Raw genomic sequence first — 18,535 nt, 5'->3', positions numbered from 1 at the left:
CTATCTTTTTCTAGTGGTTATTTTATATTGTTATTTTTCATCATGAAATATTTTGTGAATCTCAATAGTAATACCAATCAACAATGACTAAATTATTTATATGTTAACAGTTGGAATGAGTTGAGAGATCTTGTTGACCAGAAACGTGAAGACATCAACTTAGCCCATGGTCTACAGAATTTCCATATTGAATGTAATGAAACTATCGTAAGTATAATATTTTTCAATCATTAATTTTGGTAAAATTCTCATTTTCATCAGTACTGATTTTAAAAGCATCTATTTCATTTAATTTTATCCGTTTTATTTTTATTGCAAAAATTAATTCTGTACTGTGAAATTAATTTTAATCATTAAATGCTGTTTGTTCTTCAAGAAAAGATATTAAATTCTCAATGAATTTGAATTTTCTATTTATACACTTATCTTTGCTTTGTTTGTCTGATGTAGTATTCTTTAAAAAAATAAACTCATCTACATAAAAACTGTTTCTGTAATAACAGAATAAACAAATATATAACTAGAAAAACTTCAGGGTTTGTTTACCTTTTTGATTTGTTGTTGTATTATAATTGATTGGCATATGTGTAAACAATTCTATGTATCTGTACTTGAGATTTGTCTGATGTTTTAATTAAATGATGCTCACAAAGTGTGATCTTTATTTTTCAAACACGATACATATATACAAATTATCTTGTACCTATGATGTTTGAAATAACAGTGGAACCTAGGTCAATAGATGTACTGGGTTTTGGTACAAATTTACAAATGTTACTTTATTTATGTGGTTGTCCTTTGTAGAGCTGGATCCATGAGAAATCTAAAGTTATTGAATCCACAGATGAACTTGGAAATGATTTGTCTGGTGTCATGACATTACAGCGTCGTCTCAGTGGCATGGAGAGAGATTTAGCAGCCATTCAGGCTAAGGTATAGTTTCTTACTTTCTTGGCATTAAAATAGCATGATTAGAAAGTAGGTAAATACTTGCTTCTGATATAAAAGATGAGGTTTACAGTATTCAAACAATTGAAATTGAAATTTCATATCTGCGTAGGATTCTGTGTTGTTATTAAAATTAAACTAAATGCTTTACAACATTTCGGCAGTTTCTTGTAAATATATATGTAACCAAAGAATGTTGCTTTGAAGAGATGGTAACCATAGAGGAATTTCTCTTTCACTTTTATGTTCAAAAACACCCACCAATAGATGAGATTCAAAGTGCCTTCCTGTGTGTCTTCTGGACAGTCAATAAAGAAGAACATATTTGAAAACACATATTCTTTGATATTACATTTTGAAACCTTTATTTTTCTATTTACAGCTTGAGTCCCTTCAGAATGAGGCTGATAAGTTACAGGATGAGAAACCAGAGGAAGCTCAAGCCATCAGAGAAAAGATTTCTGAAATCAACAATGTCTGGATGGACCTCAAGGAAATGGTCAGTAATATCTTCTTTCATTCTTTGTTTCTGTCTTTATTAAAAAGTATTTTTGAAAACCTCAAGTTTTCTTCAAAAGAAACCATTTTTTTTTTCATGAAACTAAACTTTATTAACATATTTACATTTGTAGGTAGATACATCAAATACTGGTACCTATATTTAACTATTTTAAACAATAAATTTTAAATGTTATTTATGATTTTAAGTTTACTAACCATTTCTTTTTGACACAACAAATAGATAATCACTAATTATTATTTCATTGCATTTTCCAGTTGAAAGAACGTGATGAGAAACTTGGAGAGGCTGGTGAATTACAGCGTTTCTTGGGTAATTTGGACCACTTCCAACAATGGTTGTCACGTACACAGACAACTGTAGCCTCTGAAGACATTCCTAACAGTTTATCTGATGCTGAAAAACTACTGAACCAACATCAACAGTTGAAAGATGAAATTGATGCTTATTCTCCAGAACACGCCAAAATGAAAGAATTTGGTGACAAAATCACTGAGGGACAGGAAGATCCACAATACATGTTCCTTAGACAGGTTCATACTTTATTATTATTTAGCTAAATTTTAAGTATGATATAAGATGACCAAGTTCATTTTCTTTGAAACAGGGTCTGATAGAGAAAATGTTTAATATAAGTGGACTTAAATATCCATAATATTTTCCATCGATTAAGAAATGACAACTGAAATAGCTAAAACATAACAATACTTAAATGATTGAAGTTTGAATGTTTATCTTCTTTGTAGAGAATACAAGCCCTTGATAATGGCTGGGAAGAACTTCTACAGATGTGGGAAAATAGACAAAATCTTCTGTCACAAAGTCTTAACTTACAGGTAATTATGAGTATTACATCTATCAAATATACAAGAAGTGAATGTTTTATTGTTTATTTAGGCTTGAGACAGTTCCTAAGTAATGTCATGTTTTTCTAACACAATGAGAAATGATACTGTTACAAAACTCTTATCATTGCAAGATTCTTTATATAAGTAACCTTCACTTACTAGTGACAGGTAAAGACTATCTCAAAAATAAAAAAATAAAACCAATCTAATCTGATCCTAATACCTGATTATTAACCAATTTCATGTAAGTTGTTTATTTATTCTCTATAAATCTTCAAAAAATTGTTGCACAAGTTATCATTTACTGATGTATATGCATCTACTCATATGTTTGTGATTTTATTTTGTAGATGTACTTACGTGATGCCAAACAAGCAGAAGTCTTACTGAACCAACAAGAAAATTTCTTATCAAAAGAAGAAGTTCCTGTAAGTTGACCTCTATCAGTAATGCATGGATTTGATACCCCTTGTGAATGTCTCATCATATATCATTAAAGAGAAATTTGTTGTCTACAAATATTAATTTAAATGAAAACTGATCTAATTTAATCTTAGATTATAACCAGTATTATCCTACACAATTTTGTATTTCATAGGAGAAATGGACTAGGTTTCAGCTGAAGTATTAGAGAAAATATATGTATTGAAATATTAGAAAAGTTTTATTTGATCAATTTTGTTTTTATCAGTTAAAAGTTTCAGACTTAAATTAAAGATTTAATATTTTTTACATTCTGTGATAAATTCATTCATTATATGTTCCATGATCATTACATGTGAAGTAAATGTCTCTCATGTTCATTTCTCATAGACAACACTTGGATTGTTTGATCATCAGGTAATGAAGGTGTTGTCATCATATAAATGTGTCTACATTTCTGTTGTTATTTTTGCCATATTCCCCTGTAAGAATTTTAGTATGAATAGTTACATGTACTGTAACATCTAAAGTGAATTGAGGGACTTCAGAATACATTAGAAAATGTAATTGTATCAGAAATTATGTAGTTTGGGAAATCCCAATTTAATTATTTATTGGTGAAGGTTTTAAACTTTCCATCATCCTGTTAATAAGTGCCTTCATTTTTACCAACTCCCTGTTGCTAAGTTCAGAGGACTGGAATTTGGTTTCATGATTCAAAATTTTAAAACTTTTTAATATAGCAATCAATTAAAGAATTGAGTACATGTGTAAGCACATTTTTAGAATTGCAAGTTAGAGAAAAGAAATACTCGGGGTATTAGAGTATTGATCCACAAATGAAATCAGCTTGAAATTATATTGAAAAATACTTTTCAGAGTGAATAGTACATGCAACAGCTAATTTTAGGAAGCAAAAAAATAAATTTAATTTCAATGATTGACAGAATAATTAAATTTTATGGCTATTTAAGAAATTTTTTAAAATGTATTAGGTAATTTACAATTGGTATGTACAAAGGCAGGTAAATAATTTATGTATTGTCAATGTTTTAACAGAATACACTTGAAGCAGCAGAAAACCTGATCAAACAACATGAAGCTTTCATCACAACTACTGATGCTAATGATGAGAAGATTAATGCTGTACTACAGTTTGCTAATCGTCTCATTGAAGACAATCACTATGCTGCTGACAAAATACACAAAAAAGCTGAAAACATCAATGAGAGGTGAGAAACAATGGGATGTTTGCCATTTTTCGACAGTAAAAGCTTAGGCAATATTTATGATATATTAAAGATATAACAATTTAAATTTTGCACTAGCTTAACACTTTTTCTTAAAATGAAATCACCACATACTTCATTTTTGTAGATAAAAAGGGCCATTTTTGCACTTTCTTCTTTAGAGATGAATATTTTTAAAATGTAACACTAGTTAAAATTATTATATTATGGTCATTATGTGAGTAGACTAGATGCTTAAATACAAGGATGAAAGATTCTATTAAATGAAATAATAATTTGATATTTCAGACGAGATGTTAATAGAAATAGAGCTGGTGATCAGCTGGACAAATTACGTGACCAGTTGTTGCTGCAACAGTTCTTACAAGAATGTGACGAGGTATGTAGAGGAGAAAAGGCTTTATGATATCTAATTATCTTGTACTCTGCAGAGCAAAAACTTTTCAATTTTTGAAAAATATAGAATTATTTAGCAGATGAATTATCTTAGCTATTAATATGATGCAATTACAAGGTTATCCCATTATTTGCTCTATAAGTCATTAACTTCCTCTGAATAAAAGATATATGTGTCTTGATGCTTGGTAAAAATCTTCTCATCTATTTTATATAAATAGTCTTAGGAAAATGTTGCTGCTTAGAAAATTATTTTAAAGATGAATTTCATAGTAAAACTTAAAATGTTATTTTTACAGTTGAGAGACTGGTTACATGATAAGATGGCTGCAGCTCAGGATGAGACCTACAGAGATGCTAAGAATCTACACAGTAAATATGTCAGACATCAAGCCTTTGAAAAGGAAATCGCTGCTAATAAAGACAGACTTATGAGGCTGATGAAGGTAAATTCAGAAAATCATTATTAATCAGGGAATTTTTTGGGAGGGTTAATTATTTTAGCAATACATTCTAAAATGGATTAATTATCCAGTATCATATAAACCTGGTTTGTAAGCATTATTATTTTTTTAATATTAAATGCAGCTTGGTTTTTATTTCACTATAATGTAAAATACATAGGTTTTTTTAGATAAATATTTTTGAATAGAAAAAAAAGATCATCTTCAAAGTTTCTATCTTAAAATGGTATTTTTATCAACATATAATTGTAATTTGTAGGCTGGAGAAGATCTGTTACAAGATAAACCAGAAACAAGAGAACAGATAGAACCAATTCTAGCCAGTCTAAATGAGCAGTGGGAGGAACTGGAACGTACAACAAAGGCTAAGGGAGAGAAATTGTTTGATTCTAACAGATCTGTACTGTATGAACAGAGTTGTGACGATATTGATGGATGGATGGACCAATTAGAATCACAGATTGTCACTGAGGAGGCAGCTAGAGATCTGACAACAGTTAATCTTCTCATGCAGAAACAAAATGTAAGTCTACTGGAGTGTAGATAGATGACACTGAATCCTCATAAAGAGATATTATGATGTTTACAGATACCATTGTTCAAGTAGCAAAAACTTCCTAACCAATTTGATATATTGACACAAACCATTTCTTCTCACATTTTTTTCCACAGTTAATATGCTCCCTGGTTCAGCTTCTATCTTAATTCATTAAGAAATTTTAAACATAGTGCCCAAACAAACTATTTATATTTCAGTGGAAAATGCTCTTTTATAAATGTTGTTAAAAAAATAATATTTAAATATGATACAAATTAAATATTTGAACATGATAGAAATGTAGCCATTTAATAATAATAAGAAAAAACAAAGTTTCTTCGGACCTGTAAGTTTAATCTTGTCTTTTTTTTATCATATGGAGTAACATTTCAATGACTTGATTAAATTTGAAATTATTAAAATGTATATCTATTGTGTACAGCTTTTGGAGTCCCAGATGAAAATGAAAGAACAACAGGTGACTGAGTTAGATGAACAGGCTGTAATCCTGAGAAAGATTGACCCTAAACAGGAAGCCATCATTGAAAAGAGAAAAGCTTTGGTTGCTGAAAGGTATGTAGGAAAGAGTTTTGATATTTCTCATCATTTCTTATTCTTGTGAAAGGTGTAACATAACTGTATTAATTTTACTTCCTTGTGTTCATAATTGTGTCAAAATTGTTGACTCTTTCTTACTTCATACATAAAAAAATATTTTCTGAAATAGAATTTGGTTAGATCAGGTAGGATTGCTAATGAGACAACTGTCCACTGGTTACTCAAAGAATGACTATGTTAAAACACTGTATGGACTTCATGACCACTTGAAGAATCTTCTGTTAATATTGCCCACTTTCTGAAGTAATAAAGGATTTTACCCAGACATAAATGTTTACAGATGCAAGATGTTAGTTATTTTACAATTGAAAAAAATATGAATATGTGTCTTTAAATTCAGATTTGCTAAGATTCAGCAGCCATTAGTTCAACGTAGAGAGCAATTACAGAAAGTTAAACGTATTCATCAGTTTATAAGAGATGTAGAAGATGAAAAATTGTGGATCAATGAAAAAATGCCACAAGCCACATCCAGCCAGTTTGGCAATAGTTTACTTACAGTTCAAATGCATGTGACTAAAAATCAGGTAAGAGTAGTGGATTGAAAATGAATGTGTAATTCAAATATTTGTATCTCATTTGTTTGTATGTGGTTTATACATAAAATTTAAATTTATGAAATTAATTTTGTAATCTCAGATATTAATAATTTATAAATAATTGATAGTATTTGAAGTTAAAAGAAATTGACAAATTATTCTGGAATGCAAGATAAATTCTAAAATGTGACACAAATTTTGTTATAGAAGGATGTTTACACTTTGTAAACATTTTACAAATAAACATTATATTGTTCTTGACTATTTATTATTATATTGTGTGTAGAACCAAAAACCAGGCGACAGAAAGGTACTTCATTCAAGCTGCTATAGAAATATGTAGATATATATGGGACTTTTTAATTGAATCTTGAATTATAAATTATTAAACATTTCAAGTCTTCTAATACCTGAATGAAACATATCAGACACTTGTGTATTACATATAACTATGCAGAATGTGGTTACACAGGGCACAGATTTATAAATATATTTATATATGGTAATCTTTGAAAGAAAATAAATGATACTGCTGCTAAACTGATAAATGTTGGGAAAATGATAATACATAATTGCTTATTCAAATAGATAAGCGAAGCTTCCTTGCTTTTTCAGCATGATTTTTAAAATGATTTATATGACAAAAGTAAATAGTAACCTTGCTGACCCAATTTTTTTATTGCCAATCATCAAAGAAGAAAAAAACGTTTGTCTTGTCCTACTCTTGGCATTAAACAGGATTTTAAAGAAGCAAAAGTTTTAGATCTGGTAGACTGTCCTTGTCCGCAATTGATAGAAAACACTTGCTTCATATTTATTGCATACATTTTTATTTTACACTAGATATACACAATCATTGTACATATATTCAGTTCATATAATAAAATATGACCAATTAATCCTAACTGATTTTAGGCTGCAACAATATCTTTTTTTTCTGTGATTTATATAAAGTTTTACAAGTTAAATCAGTAGCTTTAAAGATATTCCTATTTTGCTTAGCTGTAATGCACAAAATCATCTTATCATGTAACAAAGAATATCATTCATGAAAACTCAGATAAGGTATATACTGAAAGTTGCTATAGGCACAAACATCTTATAACCATTATATACAACTATTTACTCTAATATTCTATACTCATTTTGGGTGTTTATTTATGTATATCTTTCTTTTTGGCATTTTTTGCCCACAAAGAAAACAACTTTATTTTCTGAAAAAAAATAATTCATATTTTATTCATTTTATTTTAAAGACAAAAGAATAATAGTCAGATTAAATCCATTTGTCCTGTGTGTACATTAATATTTGTTGTAATTTGAATTTGAGTTTTGTTTAAATATTGTATTTAAAAAAAATGCTAACTTAAAAATGTATGATGTGAGATTGATTTGATTGTTTATTTACAGTCATTACAAACAGAGATTGAAAACCATGAACCTAGAATTAAGACTGTGGTGGATGTTGGTCAAGAACTCATTGATGAAGGACACCCACAGTCAGAGGAATTCAAGGCTCTCATTGAGGACCTATTGAATCACTGGCAAGATCTGAAGGATGCTGTTGTTAAACGTAATGATAGAATCCACTTATCAGATATTGCACAACAGGTGTGTATTTTACATATTTAAAATTAATTTAGTTCAAAAATAAGAAGAATCATAGTTGCCAATGAGACAACTTTCCACCAGAAACCAAATGACGTCAAAGTTAACAACTAAAGGTTGCTGTACAGCTTTCAACAATGAGCAAAACCCATGCTGCATTGTCAGTAAATGAAAAATATCAATCAACTTAAATAATCAACGGCCTGATCATGTTTTGTATGACCTGAATTTAAAATTTAGATATGAGTTTTTTTTTCTTTTCAGTATTATTATGATGCATCTGAAGCAGAAGCTTGGATGAGTGAACAAGAACTTTACATGATGGGTGATGAAAGGGCTAAGGATGAAATTGGTGCTCAGAACTTTATGAAGAAACATCAAGTATTAGAGAATGCTGTAGAAGATTATGCTGATGTTGTCCGACAACTTGGTGAAAAGAGCCGAGCACTTATTGATACAGACCATCCTGAAAGGTATTAAAATCATTATATCATTAATTGAAATTGTTGGTACCAATTCATTTCTGCATTTGTTCCTGGGATTATTTGACTTCAAAAACCATTTAATATTGGTACAGTTTTTTTTATTATCTCCTCAATTTGTTTCTATGTTAGCCATGGTATTTTATGAAATATACAGAAAAAAAAATTAAAAGACAGTTGTCAAGTAATATTGGCTGTAGCTGATAGGCTATAATTTATTGTTTATGCTTATAGAACAGTTTCATGTCACCATAGCATTTAGTTATATTAAACCTACACTCAAAGGAGTGGGGGCTATATTTCAATCACTTTGCTCATGAGTTTGACATGGTTGATTCAAGGGTTGTATACAGCTGCTGATCAAAAGAACTCTTCTTCCTTTAAAATATGTTGCCTTTGTTAAAGTTATTTTTTTTGTTTTTCTTCTATAGTGACCAAATAGCAGTAAGACAGTCCCAAGTAGATAAACTATATGCTGGTTTGAAGGACTTATCCAGAGAAAGGAAGAGTAAATTAGAAGAAGTGTTGAAATTATATGTACTGAATAGAGAAATTGATGACTTAATGCAATGGATAGCAGAAAGAGAAGTTGTTGCAGGATCACATGAATTAGGCCAAGATTTCGAACATGTCACGGTAAGTTATATTTTTTTCATAGTACATTATAAAATAAGTAAAAAAAACAGAATCAACATGTGTTCAGTAAGAAGCGAGAATTTTTTCTCTAAACTAAATTAGCAAATGTTCACTAAATGTATTTGATGATATGATTTACCAAACAAAAATGTTAGGAAAGGAGAATAATAACATCACCATCTGATTGAGACTGTGGGGGCCTTCATTATTTGTCAGATGTATACTGCTCTGTACATAAATATAAGATAGAAGATGTCGTACCAATAAGAGAAATTCTCTGCAAGAGACCAAAGGACAGAACTTAACAGCTATATGTCATTGTACAGCCTTCAACAACGAGCAAAGCCCATACCACATAGTCAGATATAAAAGACAACAAAATCACAAATGTAAAACAATTCAAAAGTGAAAACTGACAGCCTAATTAATGTACAAAAAAAAGGAACAAATAGCAATTATGTAACACAGCAACAAACGACAACCACTGAATTACAAACTCCTGACTTGGACTGATAAAGCATTGATATAAAGTATTTAAATATTTATTAAAAAAAATGTTTTGTTCTGGTAGAGGAATCAATTTCAGCATTGAAAGGAGTAAGTTCGGTAAGGGCCATATTTGGCCCCAATTATAAAGTTCATAGTAACAAGACAATACATGTTTTAAGTTGCCTTTAAGACATGTTAGAAAGTTAAACAGAACAGTTTTTGTCAAAGTTTAATTCTAACACGTTGATTTTTACATCCAAAAAAGGTCAAATTAAGGGATTTTGGTGAAATTTGACAAAATCAGCTGGATTTCAACTGAGTAAAGGACCAGGAAACATAGAGCGCAGGCGTCGACAAGCTTAAGATTCAAATAAGACATGTGAAATGTCTTCACAAACATTGTTTTTAAAGATCTTTGTTGTCGACGTATGCGCTCTATGGTTCCTGTCCAATAATCTATGGAAATTTACCCATTTTCGTTGATTTTTTCGTGAAAAATCAACATTAGTACAACTTGTGACGTCATAATGAAACGCAGAAACGTAAAGTTTTCAACAAAATGGTTTATATCGTAGCTAGTCAACGTATTAGCTATAATTTATCGTGATATTGGTCGATAAATCCGAAATTAAAATTTACGCTAAAAAAGTGGGCCATTTTAGGACCTTATCGAACATACTCCTTTAACTTGCAAAATTTTAAACTGTGTTATATGCTTATATTCTAATTAACAAGCTTATATATTAATTTCAGATGTTAAAGGAAAGATTCAAGGAATTTGCTCGTGAAACAGAAAGTGTTGGTTCTGAACGTGTACAAGCTGCATATGACAATTGTGATCAGTTAATAGCTGCGGAACATTCTGATGCAGCTGCTATAGCTGAGTGGAAAGACAATTTAAATGAAGCATGGAATGATTTACTGGAATTAATAGATACACGAACACAACAATTACAAGCTTCATGGGAATTACATAAATTTTATCACGATTGTAAAGATCTTTTAGAAAGAATATTAGTAAGTATTTATAATGTTGTTTATGTGATGGATGGAGAGATGTTAAACAGTTGAGCAAATATGACACACACAATCAGAATGGGATCATGTAAATGTGAGATGAATATGGAGATGGCTTTGTACTAAACATTCTCATTAATCTGGAATTTTAAACATGTTAATTCACAAGATATCTTTTCCTTGGAAAACATGTGACTAACCTAAAAAAACAACAACTTGGGATTCACTCAAGGCCAGTTTTACCACATGACTTCAGAAACTATAATAATCTTCAAGGAAAGCACACACAAAACCAAATGCATATTTTAGCACTAGTAAACTAGCAATAGATGTATATCTTTCTGATGAAATTTTACTTTGGAAGGTTGATCAAAATATTGGATGAATAAAAATAGAATTGAAAGAATTATGTGTAAATTTGAAATTGAAAAACTGAAGTTCAGTGTTTTTTGGAATGAATCTCAGAGAAGATACATTTAAGGTTCATTTATTGACAATTGACCAATAAGGGATTTGATGTATTGTAGATTTGTATTATTTTCTGTTGTAACATGGAAATAAATCAATAATTTTATCTATTTTTTTTTAGGAAAAACAAAATTACATCCCTGATGAGTTGGGCAGAGATGCTCAGAGTGTTGCAGCACTACAGAGGAAACATGCTAATTTTGAAAATGATTTAGTAACATTAGGAACACAAGTAAGTTACCATGATACTGATTCTTAGTTACAGAACAAATGTTTGTAAATTCAATTTTTAAGTGATATTATTTTGTTAACTCCTTCATGATACTGAATTTAAAAAAGGGAGTGTTTTAAATATTTTAAATTAAACTTGCATTTGAGTATCATTTATATAGTGCATCATATTTTACAGTACAACATATTTTCCATCACTTGCAGAAGCGAGTCTGGGATTTTTCAATCTTTTTTGTTTAAACTTGCTTTTAATTTTTAACCGGATTTTTGTGACAAAAATGTCGGTTATTAAATTGGGGATGCTCGTCCGGCGGGCGGCAGGGCGGTTGGGCGGTCGGGTGGGTGGGTGGCAATCAAATGTTGTCCGTGCATTAACTCAAGAAACGTTCAACCAAAGCTTTTAAAATTTTAATATGTTGTTACTGACAACTAAATGAAGGTCAAGTTCAATAATGGCGATTTTGACTTTTACCGTTCAGGAGTTATGGTTCTTGAAAGATTGAAAAAATGGCGTTTCCAGTCGTGTCCGTGCATTTACGCATGAGCAGTTCTACCAAAGCTTCCCAAATTTTAATATGTTGTTACTGGTGACAAAATGGAGGTCAAGTTCAATAATGACGATTTTGACTTTTACCGTTCAGGAGTTGTGGTTCTTGAAAGATTGAAAAATGGCGTTTCCAGTCGTGTCCGTGCTTTATGCATGAACTGTTCTACCAAAGCTTCCCAAATTTTAATATGTTGTTACTGGTGACAAAATGGAGGTCAAGTTCAATAATGACGATTTTGACTTTTACCGTTCAGGAGTTATGGTTCTTGAAAGATTGAAAAATGGTGTTTCCAGTTGTGTCCGTGCATTTTCTCAGGAACCATTCAACCAAAGCTTTTCAAATTTTAATATGTTGTTACTGATGACAAAATAGAGGTCAAGTTCAATAATGACGATTTTGACTTTTACCGTTCAGGAGTTATGGTTCTTGAAAGATCGTAAAATGGTGTTTCCATTCACGTTGTTGCATTTACTCACAAACCATTCAATCTAAGCTTTTCAAATTTTAATATGTTGATACTGATGACAAAATAGAGGTCAAATTTGATATTGACAATTTTAACTTTCACCAATCATCAGTAATGGTTCTTTTTATATTGCCAGGACACAAATAAATGCTAATAAATCCGGTTTGCTGTCGTTGTGACAGCCTCTTGTTACATATTTTGTTACTGAATGTTCCAAAGGAACCCTTTCAGTTAAAAAAATATAAGATAGTTGTTGATTTAGAATAATGAAATTCTCATTTGTGTGTTTTATTCTCTTATTTTAGGTGCAGTCAATACAAGAAGAATCGGTAAAATTACAAACAGGTTATGCCGGTGATAGATGTAAGGAAATCAACTATCGTGAAGAGGAAGTAGTGAACGCATGGAAAAATCTTCAACTTAATGTTACATCACGTAAAAATAAACTTGCTGATGCTAGTGACTTGTATAGATTCTTTAATCTTGTTAGAGACTTGTTATTATGGATGGAAGATATCATCAGACAAATTACTACACAAGAAAAACCAAGGTAAAACATTACTTTTAATTAGAAAATACATGAAATCAATATGTCTATTCTATTATGATAACACATTCTTTGAAATAATGTTTGCTGTTTAAATCAAAATTTGCTGTTGAAACTGTTTTGAAAACAGCAATAATATAAATACAATAGCTTATATCTTACAAACACATTGGTTATCTTAAGAACCCATTTTGTTGTATCTCAATCTCCATTATTGAATTTCAGTTAAGAAGTACAAAATAGCCAATATGTTCATATGTTTTTGAAATGTATATAAAACATTAAAACACTACCGTTTAAAATGAAAGAGAGTAGAAATTGATGGTCAGATTTTCAATAAACATGTATATGCACTGGTTATTCAAATATTTTATCTCATTTATTTAGAGATGTGTCTGGTGTAGAATTATTAATGAACAACCATCAAAGTTTAAAGGCAGAGATCGATGCTAGAGAAGAAAACTTTGCCATCTGTTTGAACTTGGGCAGAGATTTACTGGACAGAAAACATTACAGATCTGATGAGGTAAGACACAATGCATAATTTCTTAACCCAATGGTCATATCAGAATTGACTAAAAGCCTCATCGAAGATACAAGGCTCATGATTGTGTAGGCATCATGCAGGTTTCATCTCCATTAGTCTAATCCTCTGTGCTCAGGTAAACATTTAGATAGCTAAATCAAGTACTGAGTTGTAGAGCTTTAAAAAACAAAAAATCTGAAAATTAAAGTTAACAGTGTTGAATAAAATTGAGAATGGAAATGGGGAATGTGTCAAAAAGACAACAACCTGACCATAGAACAGACAACAGCTTGTTTGGGATTGATCACATTCTAAGAGGATAGGTAGTACAAGATCGGTGTACTTCTTGGAAAATAAACGAAATTGTTTTAACATACACAAAATGAGACCTATTGTTTCCTTTTCAGGTTAGAGAAAAGTTAATTGCATTGACCACAAGAAGAGAGGATATGTCTGATAACTGGTCAGAAAGATGGGAATATTTACAACTTAGTAAGTATATTATAAAAAAATATGTATATATCACTTTAAGAGCATATTTGCAAATACTCTTCCATATAACAAACTGTTGAATAACCTCTCCATATCAATATCACTTTTAAGATTAGTTTACCTTTAGCAGGCATTATATCTTTGTACAGTATTGTAAGTAGCTGATTCTCAATTAAAAAAAAAAAGATTTTGATTTCAACAACACAGAATATTTTCAAAAACCTTGTGTTTAATCTTAGTATATCTGAGTAATTTTAATCAAATTGGAGGAAACATCAATCAAAGTAAAATAGATTTATTGAAAGTTATCAAATATAAAATGTCATTATTCAAGTTCTTTAGCTTTTCCTTGTTGATAAGGTATAAATATAGGATATGTGTGTTTCTTTCAGTTTTGGAAGTATACCAGTTTGCCCGAGATGCATCAGTGGCTGAATCATGGTTGATGGCACAGGATACATACTTAAATAACCAAGATCTAGGTGTAAGTTTACCATTACTCAAATTGATGGGAGATGATATGTATTGTTTATACTTTAATATGAGTTGTCCGAGTATTTGAAATCGTTTGCTATTGAAGAAGTTTTATTGCTGGTGTGGATTGAAGAAGACATTTTACTAATTTTGAGAAACAGACCTATTGGAAATTTATATTTTGAATTAAATATTAAATCCATGGTTAAACCCACAAGTAGATAAGTACTCACAAATAAAAGTGAATTCACAGTGTATTTACAGGTTTTATTAAACATGTCTTTTATTTTAGTCCAAAATCGAGATTTGCAGAAGTATTTGATTATTTTTTTTATATTTATACAGCAAAATCTAGATGAAGTAGAGATCTTGATAAAGAAACATGAGGCATTTGAAAAAGCAGCAGCCACACAAGAAGAGAGGTTTATAGCCTTAGAAAGATTAACCACAGTAAGTATTCAATAACAAAATAACAAGTATAGCCTTAGAAAGATTCACCACAGTAAGTGTTCAATAACAAGTTGGGTTAATATTTCAGGCTTCCTAATATGTGCTGGACCTTCTGACTAGTTATACTGTGTAGATAAATATTTGAAACTCACTGGTCTAAATATTCTTTAAAAACAAATAAATGTGTGATGCCAGATTTTCAAGCAAAAGTGTCCTTAAAATGATATGGGTTTTCTCAACCCCATCATTGTGTTTGCATCTTTAATATTTTACCTGCTATTTCTTTCTTCATGAATTAACAATTTCTTGAATAAACAATTGTAAAATATATTGAAAAAAATAGTGCTTTTTGTTTATTTCTTTTAAGAATGTGCTAACTACTGGATACAGAGTATGAATCAGAACTTGATTTAAGGAATACTGGTTATTTTCGAGATTTTACTCTTAAAACATTAACAGATTCCCAATCAAATTTTTGGAATACTCTGATTTTTTTGGGTGGTAAATTAATGCCATGAAACTTAAACTTTAAGAATAATTTGTTAGATCAGTTTTAAAAATTTTGTGTTTCATTGTAGTTTGAAATGAAAGAGAGGGCTAAAGAAAAAGATGACCCAGAGAAATACAGATTAGAAAAGGAAGAAAGAAGAAGGAAGTTGATTGCAGAATTTTTACCACCACCAAAACCGTAAGTTTTTAAATCAAATGTTTTTAATAAAATCAGTTCAATTACACATGATTTCCCAAGAATGGCAATCTGAAAATGAATTACTAATCTAGAGGAAAAGTTGCAACGTTTGAGCATTTGAACAATAGTTTTGTACCCAATGAAGTAGATGGTATTTCCAGTTGATATTCCTGGGTGTAATTCAAATTTCTTGTAAATATGGAAATATATTATAATTGATGAGTGTTTATTAATCAAATATAACTAAATAAAAAGTAATGTGCAGTAAATACACCAATAAGACTATATCCCATAAGACAGCCACTGACAGTTTTAATTTCATTTGACATTTTGCAGACCTACACCAGAACCTATAGTAGAACCTGTCGTCACTGCTCCAGTAGAAAGTGAAATACAAGCTGTATCAGATGAACATATTGCTAAAGCTGATGAACTAGATGGAGCTAAAGCTGAACCAGGTAAAATATTTAAGCATGTCAAATATTTGATGTGGCTTCTTGTATTGCATTGAGATTTAAGGAAAAAAATGTTATAAGAAAGAAGGAAAAACATTTAGTAAAATATTACAGGTGGCATTATGACAGGAAAAGTGCCATCAACAGGAAACCATTCAACAAGAGGACTGGAATTTATATTAAAGAAACATGATCTGTCAACGGAAGACCAGTTAGATTATCAATATTTTGTCCAAGCAATATAGTAATTGCTGGTAAATGGTTGGAATTTAGATATTCTAGATGAATAGCCAAAAAAACAAATATACCAGAGATTTCAGTGACAGATTTGATTCATTTATAATTGCCCATTCTGATATTTTACACTTTAATTACAATCTTAAACTCTGTCTATTGTTCTCTTGCTTTTACTAACATTGGTCTTTATACTCTATACAATAAATGAAGCAGTTCATTTTATATAGGCTTCATTCATATAGCCTTCTATGATGGTCTTATGGATATTGTGATAACAAAGGGACTTGGGAAATTGCTTATTAACTCTATAACAATTTGCCTTGTACAGGGTCTTCAAGGGAGCCACCTAAACAGACCTCTACTCTACCTAGAGGGTCTACTATTCCAAGAGGTGAAATAGCATAGTTATGAGTTTCCCCTCTATTTTCAGACCCTTTGGGACTTGCATGAACTTACTTCTTGACAAACACTTCTATCTGAGATTTGGTACTTTTATCTTTGTGTGAATTTTACATTGAGAATGCAGTTATCTATGCATTAAAAACTAATTCTTTAATAAAAATTGACTGGCTGGTTGGAGCATGTTGAATATTTAAGGCTGCTTGTTTGTTGAATGTTTTCTTTTCTTTTCTTTTGTAATATTTTCTTTTCATAGTAAAATAAAACAATGTCATTACAGAAAAATTACATAGTAACTCAGTTTTGAAAGCACTAATAACTTACTACAGTAAATTCAGAAATTTTTGCAATTTTTTATTTATTATGGCGAACAATGCTACAGAGTTATAATCACAAAAATTAAAACTTGTACTTTGAATATCTTTATATGAATTAAACAGGATTTTTCTCAATATCGCAACAATTAGAATTGCATTTTAGTCTGAAATGACATGACGCAATAATAAATGCAAACAATAATTCCTGAATTAACAGTATTGAAAATGACCTTGTTTTATTTATGCTTGATGTTGTAATTAATTTGGTGGTTTGGCCTTTAGATGTGTTGAAGCACATTTGGAACTAAAAAAAAATATTCCTACAATTTTTCCTTCATTTGAAGGAATCACGACATTGTATCTGATTGATTCCCTGTAGTACAAATATATATGTTAATGTTCTAATTTGTGTACGTTTAAACAGGTATTGCAAGAATATATAATTAAATTTAAGATCTTACCATAAACCTTTATGATACATGAAAATATCTTCTAACAGATAATTGAAAGAACAAATTTTTTGTCACATTGAAAAACGAAAAGAAAATTCAAATGAAATTTGGTGTTGAGATAGTTAATAGCAATCTTGCAGACCTGTGTTTGTGTTTTCTTAACTTTGTTTTAAATGTGTTCTATTTAATTATTAATACTTGTTTGTTGTCCTTATTAACATGTTGTTTAAACCACTTACATGTATGTGTTTAATATATACTTCTAAAAAAATAAATCATTTTAACATCTTTCAGAAGCTATTGAAATAATGATTAGCAAAATATAAGTCAATGGAAGGAAAAAAAAATGTTTTAATTTTGTTTTTAATTTTAGCAATTGCTTTTAATCTCCATAGCTTCTGAGATGTTTACTTCACTGTCTGTTAATTGTTAAGCACTTTTGGTTATGGTTGATGTAGTAGTTTTAGTTGTTGCATGAATGTTTGTTTGTGTCTATAGATGAAGTAGCCTTAAATTCTGAGGCCAAGAAACCTACTGTTGTCATATCAGAACCGGATATGCCAATGACTCGCAACGGTGAAGACCAACCACCAGTAGAACAGAGTATGTTTTACATAATATATTTCTTCCCTTACTTACATATTAACTTACTATTTATTTAACCTTCCCCTTTCATACTTTTATTTTCTTCTTAAACTATGTCTTTTGATACAGAATGTGTTGATCTGAAATACTGTAAATCATAGAGGATATTTGTAGCATTGATATGCAGGAGTATATGCTAAATATAAAATTAAAATTGCATGAAATAAAATGCATTTTGCAGAGATAAAAGGAACAGAAAAAAATCAAAGCAACTCAAATATAAATGTTGGTTGTAATGATATCTAGGGTAATATTTGAAGAACTTAAAAGGTTAACATATTATGATAGGGGGAAAATGATAGAACAGTTTAAAATGTGGTCTCAGTGTTGTTAAATAAATATTTTCTTTTGAAACTTATTAATT

General features: G+C 30.0%; 1 protein-coding gene across 11 annotated transcripts in view; it reads left to right on the top strand.

Moving 5' to 3' along the window:
- LOC134711637 (spectrin beta chain-like) overlaps positions 1-18,535 on the top strand; it is a 50,915-nt gene that overhangs the window by 26,639 nt on the left and 5,741 nt on the right. For 4 of the 11 annotated variants that reach the window (XM_063572384.1, XM_063572380.1, XM_063572377.1 and 1 more), the window contains exons 18-43: positions 111-207; positions 805-933; positions 1,331-1,447; positions 1,726-2,001; positions 2,215-2,304; positions 2,667-2,744; positions 3,799-3,971; positions 4,278-4,368; positions 4,685-4,831; positions 5,109-5,372; positions 5,830-5,960; positions 6,346-6,532; positions 6,831-6,854; positions 7,955-8,155; positions 8,417-8,625; positions 9,066-9,270; positions 10,513-10,776; positions 11,366-11,476; positions 12,795-13,039; positions 13,424-13,562; positions 13,970-14,054; positions 14,447-14,538; positions 14,874-14,978; positions 15,557-15,666; positions 16,003-16,124; positions 18,025-18,129. In XM_063572384.1, the coding sequence (XP_063428454.1) occupies positions 111-207; positions 805-933; positions 1,331-1,447; positions 1,726-2,001; positions 2,215-2,304; positions 2,667-2,744; positions 3,799-3,971; positions 4,278-4,368; positions 4,685-4,831; positions 5,109-5,372; positions 5,830-5,960; positions 6,346-6,532; positions 6,831-6,854; positions 7,955-8,155; positions 8,417-8,625; positions 9,066-9,270; positions 10,513-10,776; positions 11,366-11,476; positions 12,795-13,039; positions 13,424-13,562; positions 13,970-14,054; positions 14,447-14,538; positions 14,874-14,978; positions 15,557-15,666; positions 16,003-16,124; positions 18,025-18,129 (3,797 nt within the window). Of the gene's footprint in view, positions 1-110; positions 208-804; positions 934-1,330; positions 1,448-1,725; positions 2,002-2,214; positions 2,305-2,666; positions 2,745-3,798; positions 3,972-4,277; positions 4,369-4,684; positions 4,832-5,108; positions 5,373-5,829; positions 5,961-6,345; positions 6,533-6,830; positions 6,855-7,954; positions 8,156-8,416; positions 8,626-9,065; positions 9,271-10,512; positions 10,777-11,365; positions 11,477-12,794; positions 13,040-13,423; positions 13,563-13,969; positions 14,055-14,446; positions 14,539-14,873; positions 14,979-15,556; positions 15,667-16,002; positions 16,125-16,686; positions 16,750-18,024; positions 18,130-18,535 lie in introns of all 11 variants that reach the window. The other 7 variants (XM_063572388.1, XM_063572385.1, XM_063572386.1 and 4 more) reach the window with 3 other exon arrangements.

This window comes from Mytilus trossulus, chromosome 3, assembly GCF_036588685.1.
Source record: "Mytilus trossulus isolate FHL-02 chromosome 3, PNRI_Mtr1.1.1.hap1, whole genome shotgun sequence".
Classification (NCBI taxonomy): Eukaryota; Metazoa; Mollusca; class Bivalvia; order Mytilida; family Mytilidae; genus Mytilus; species Mytilus trossulus.
This window is presented reverse-complemented; position numbering and strand designations above follow the sequence as displayed.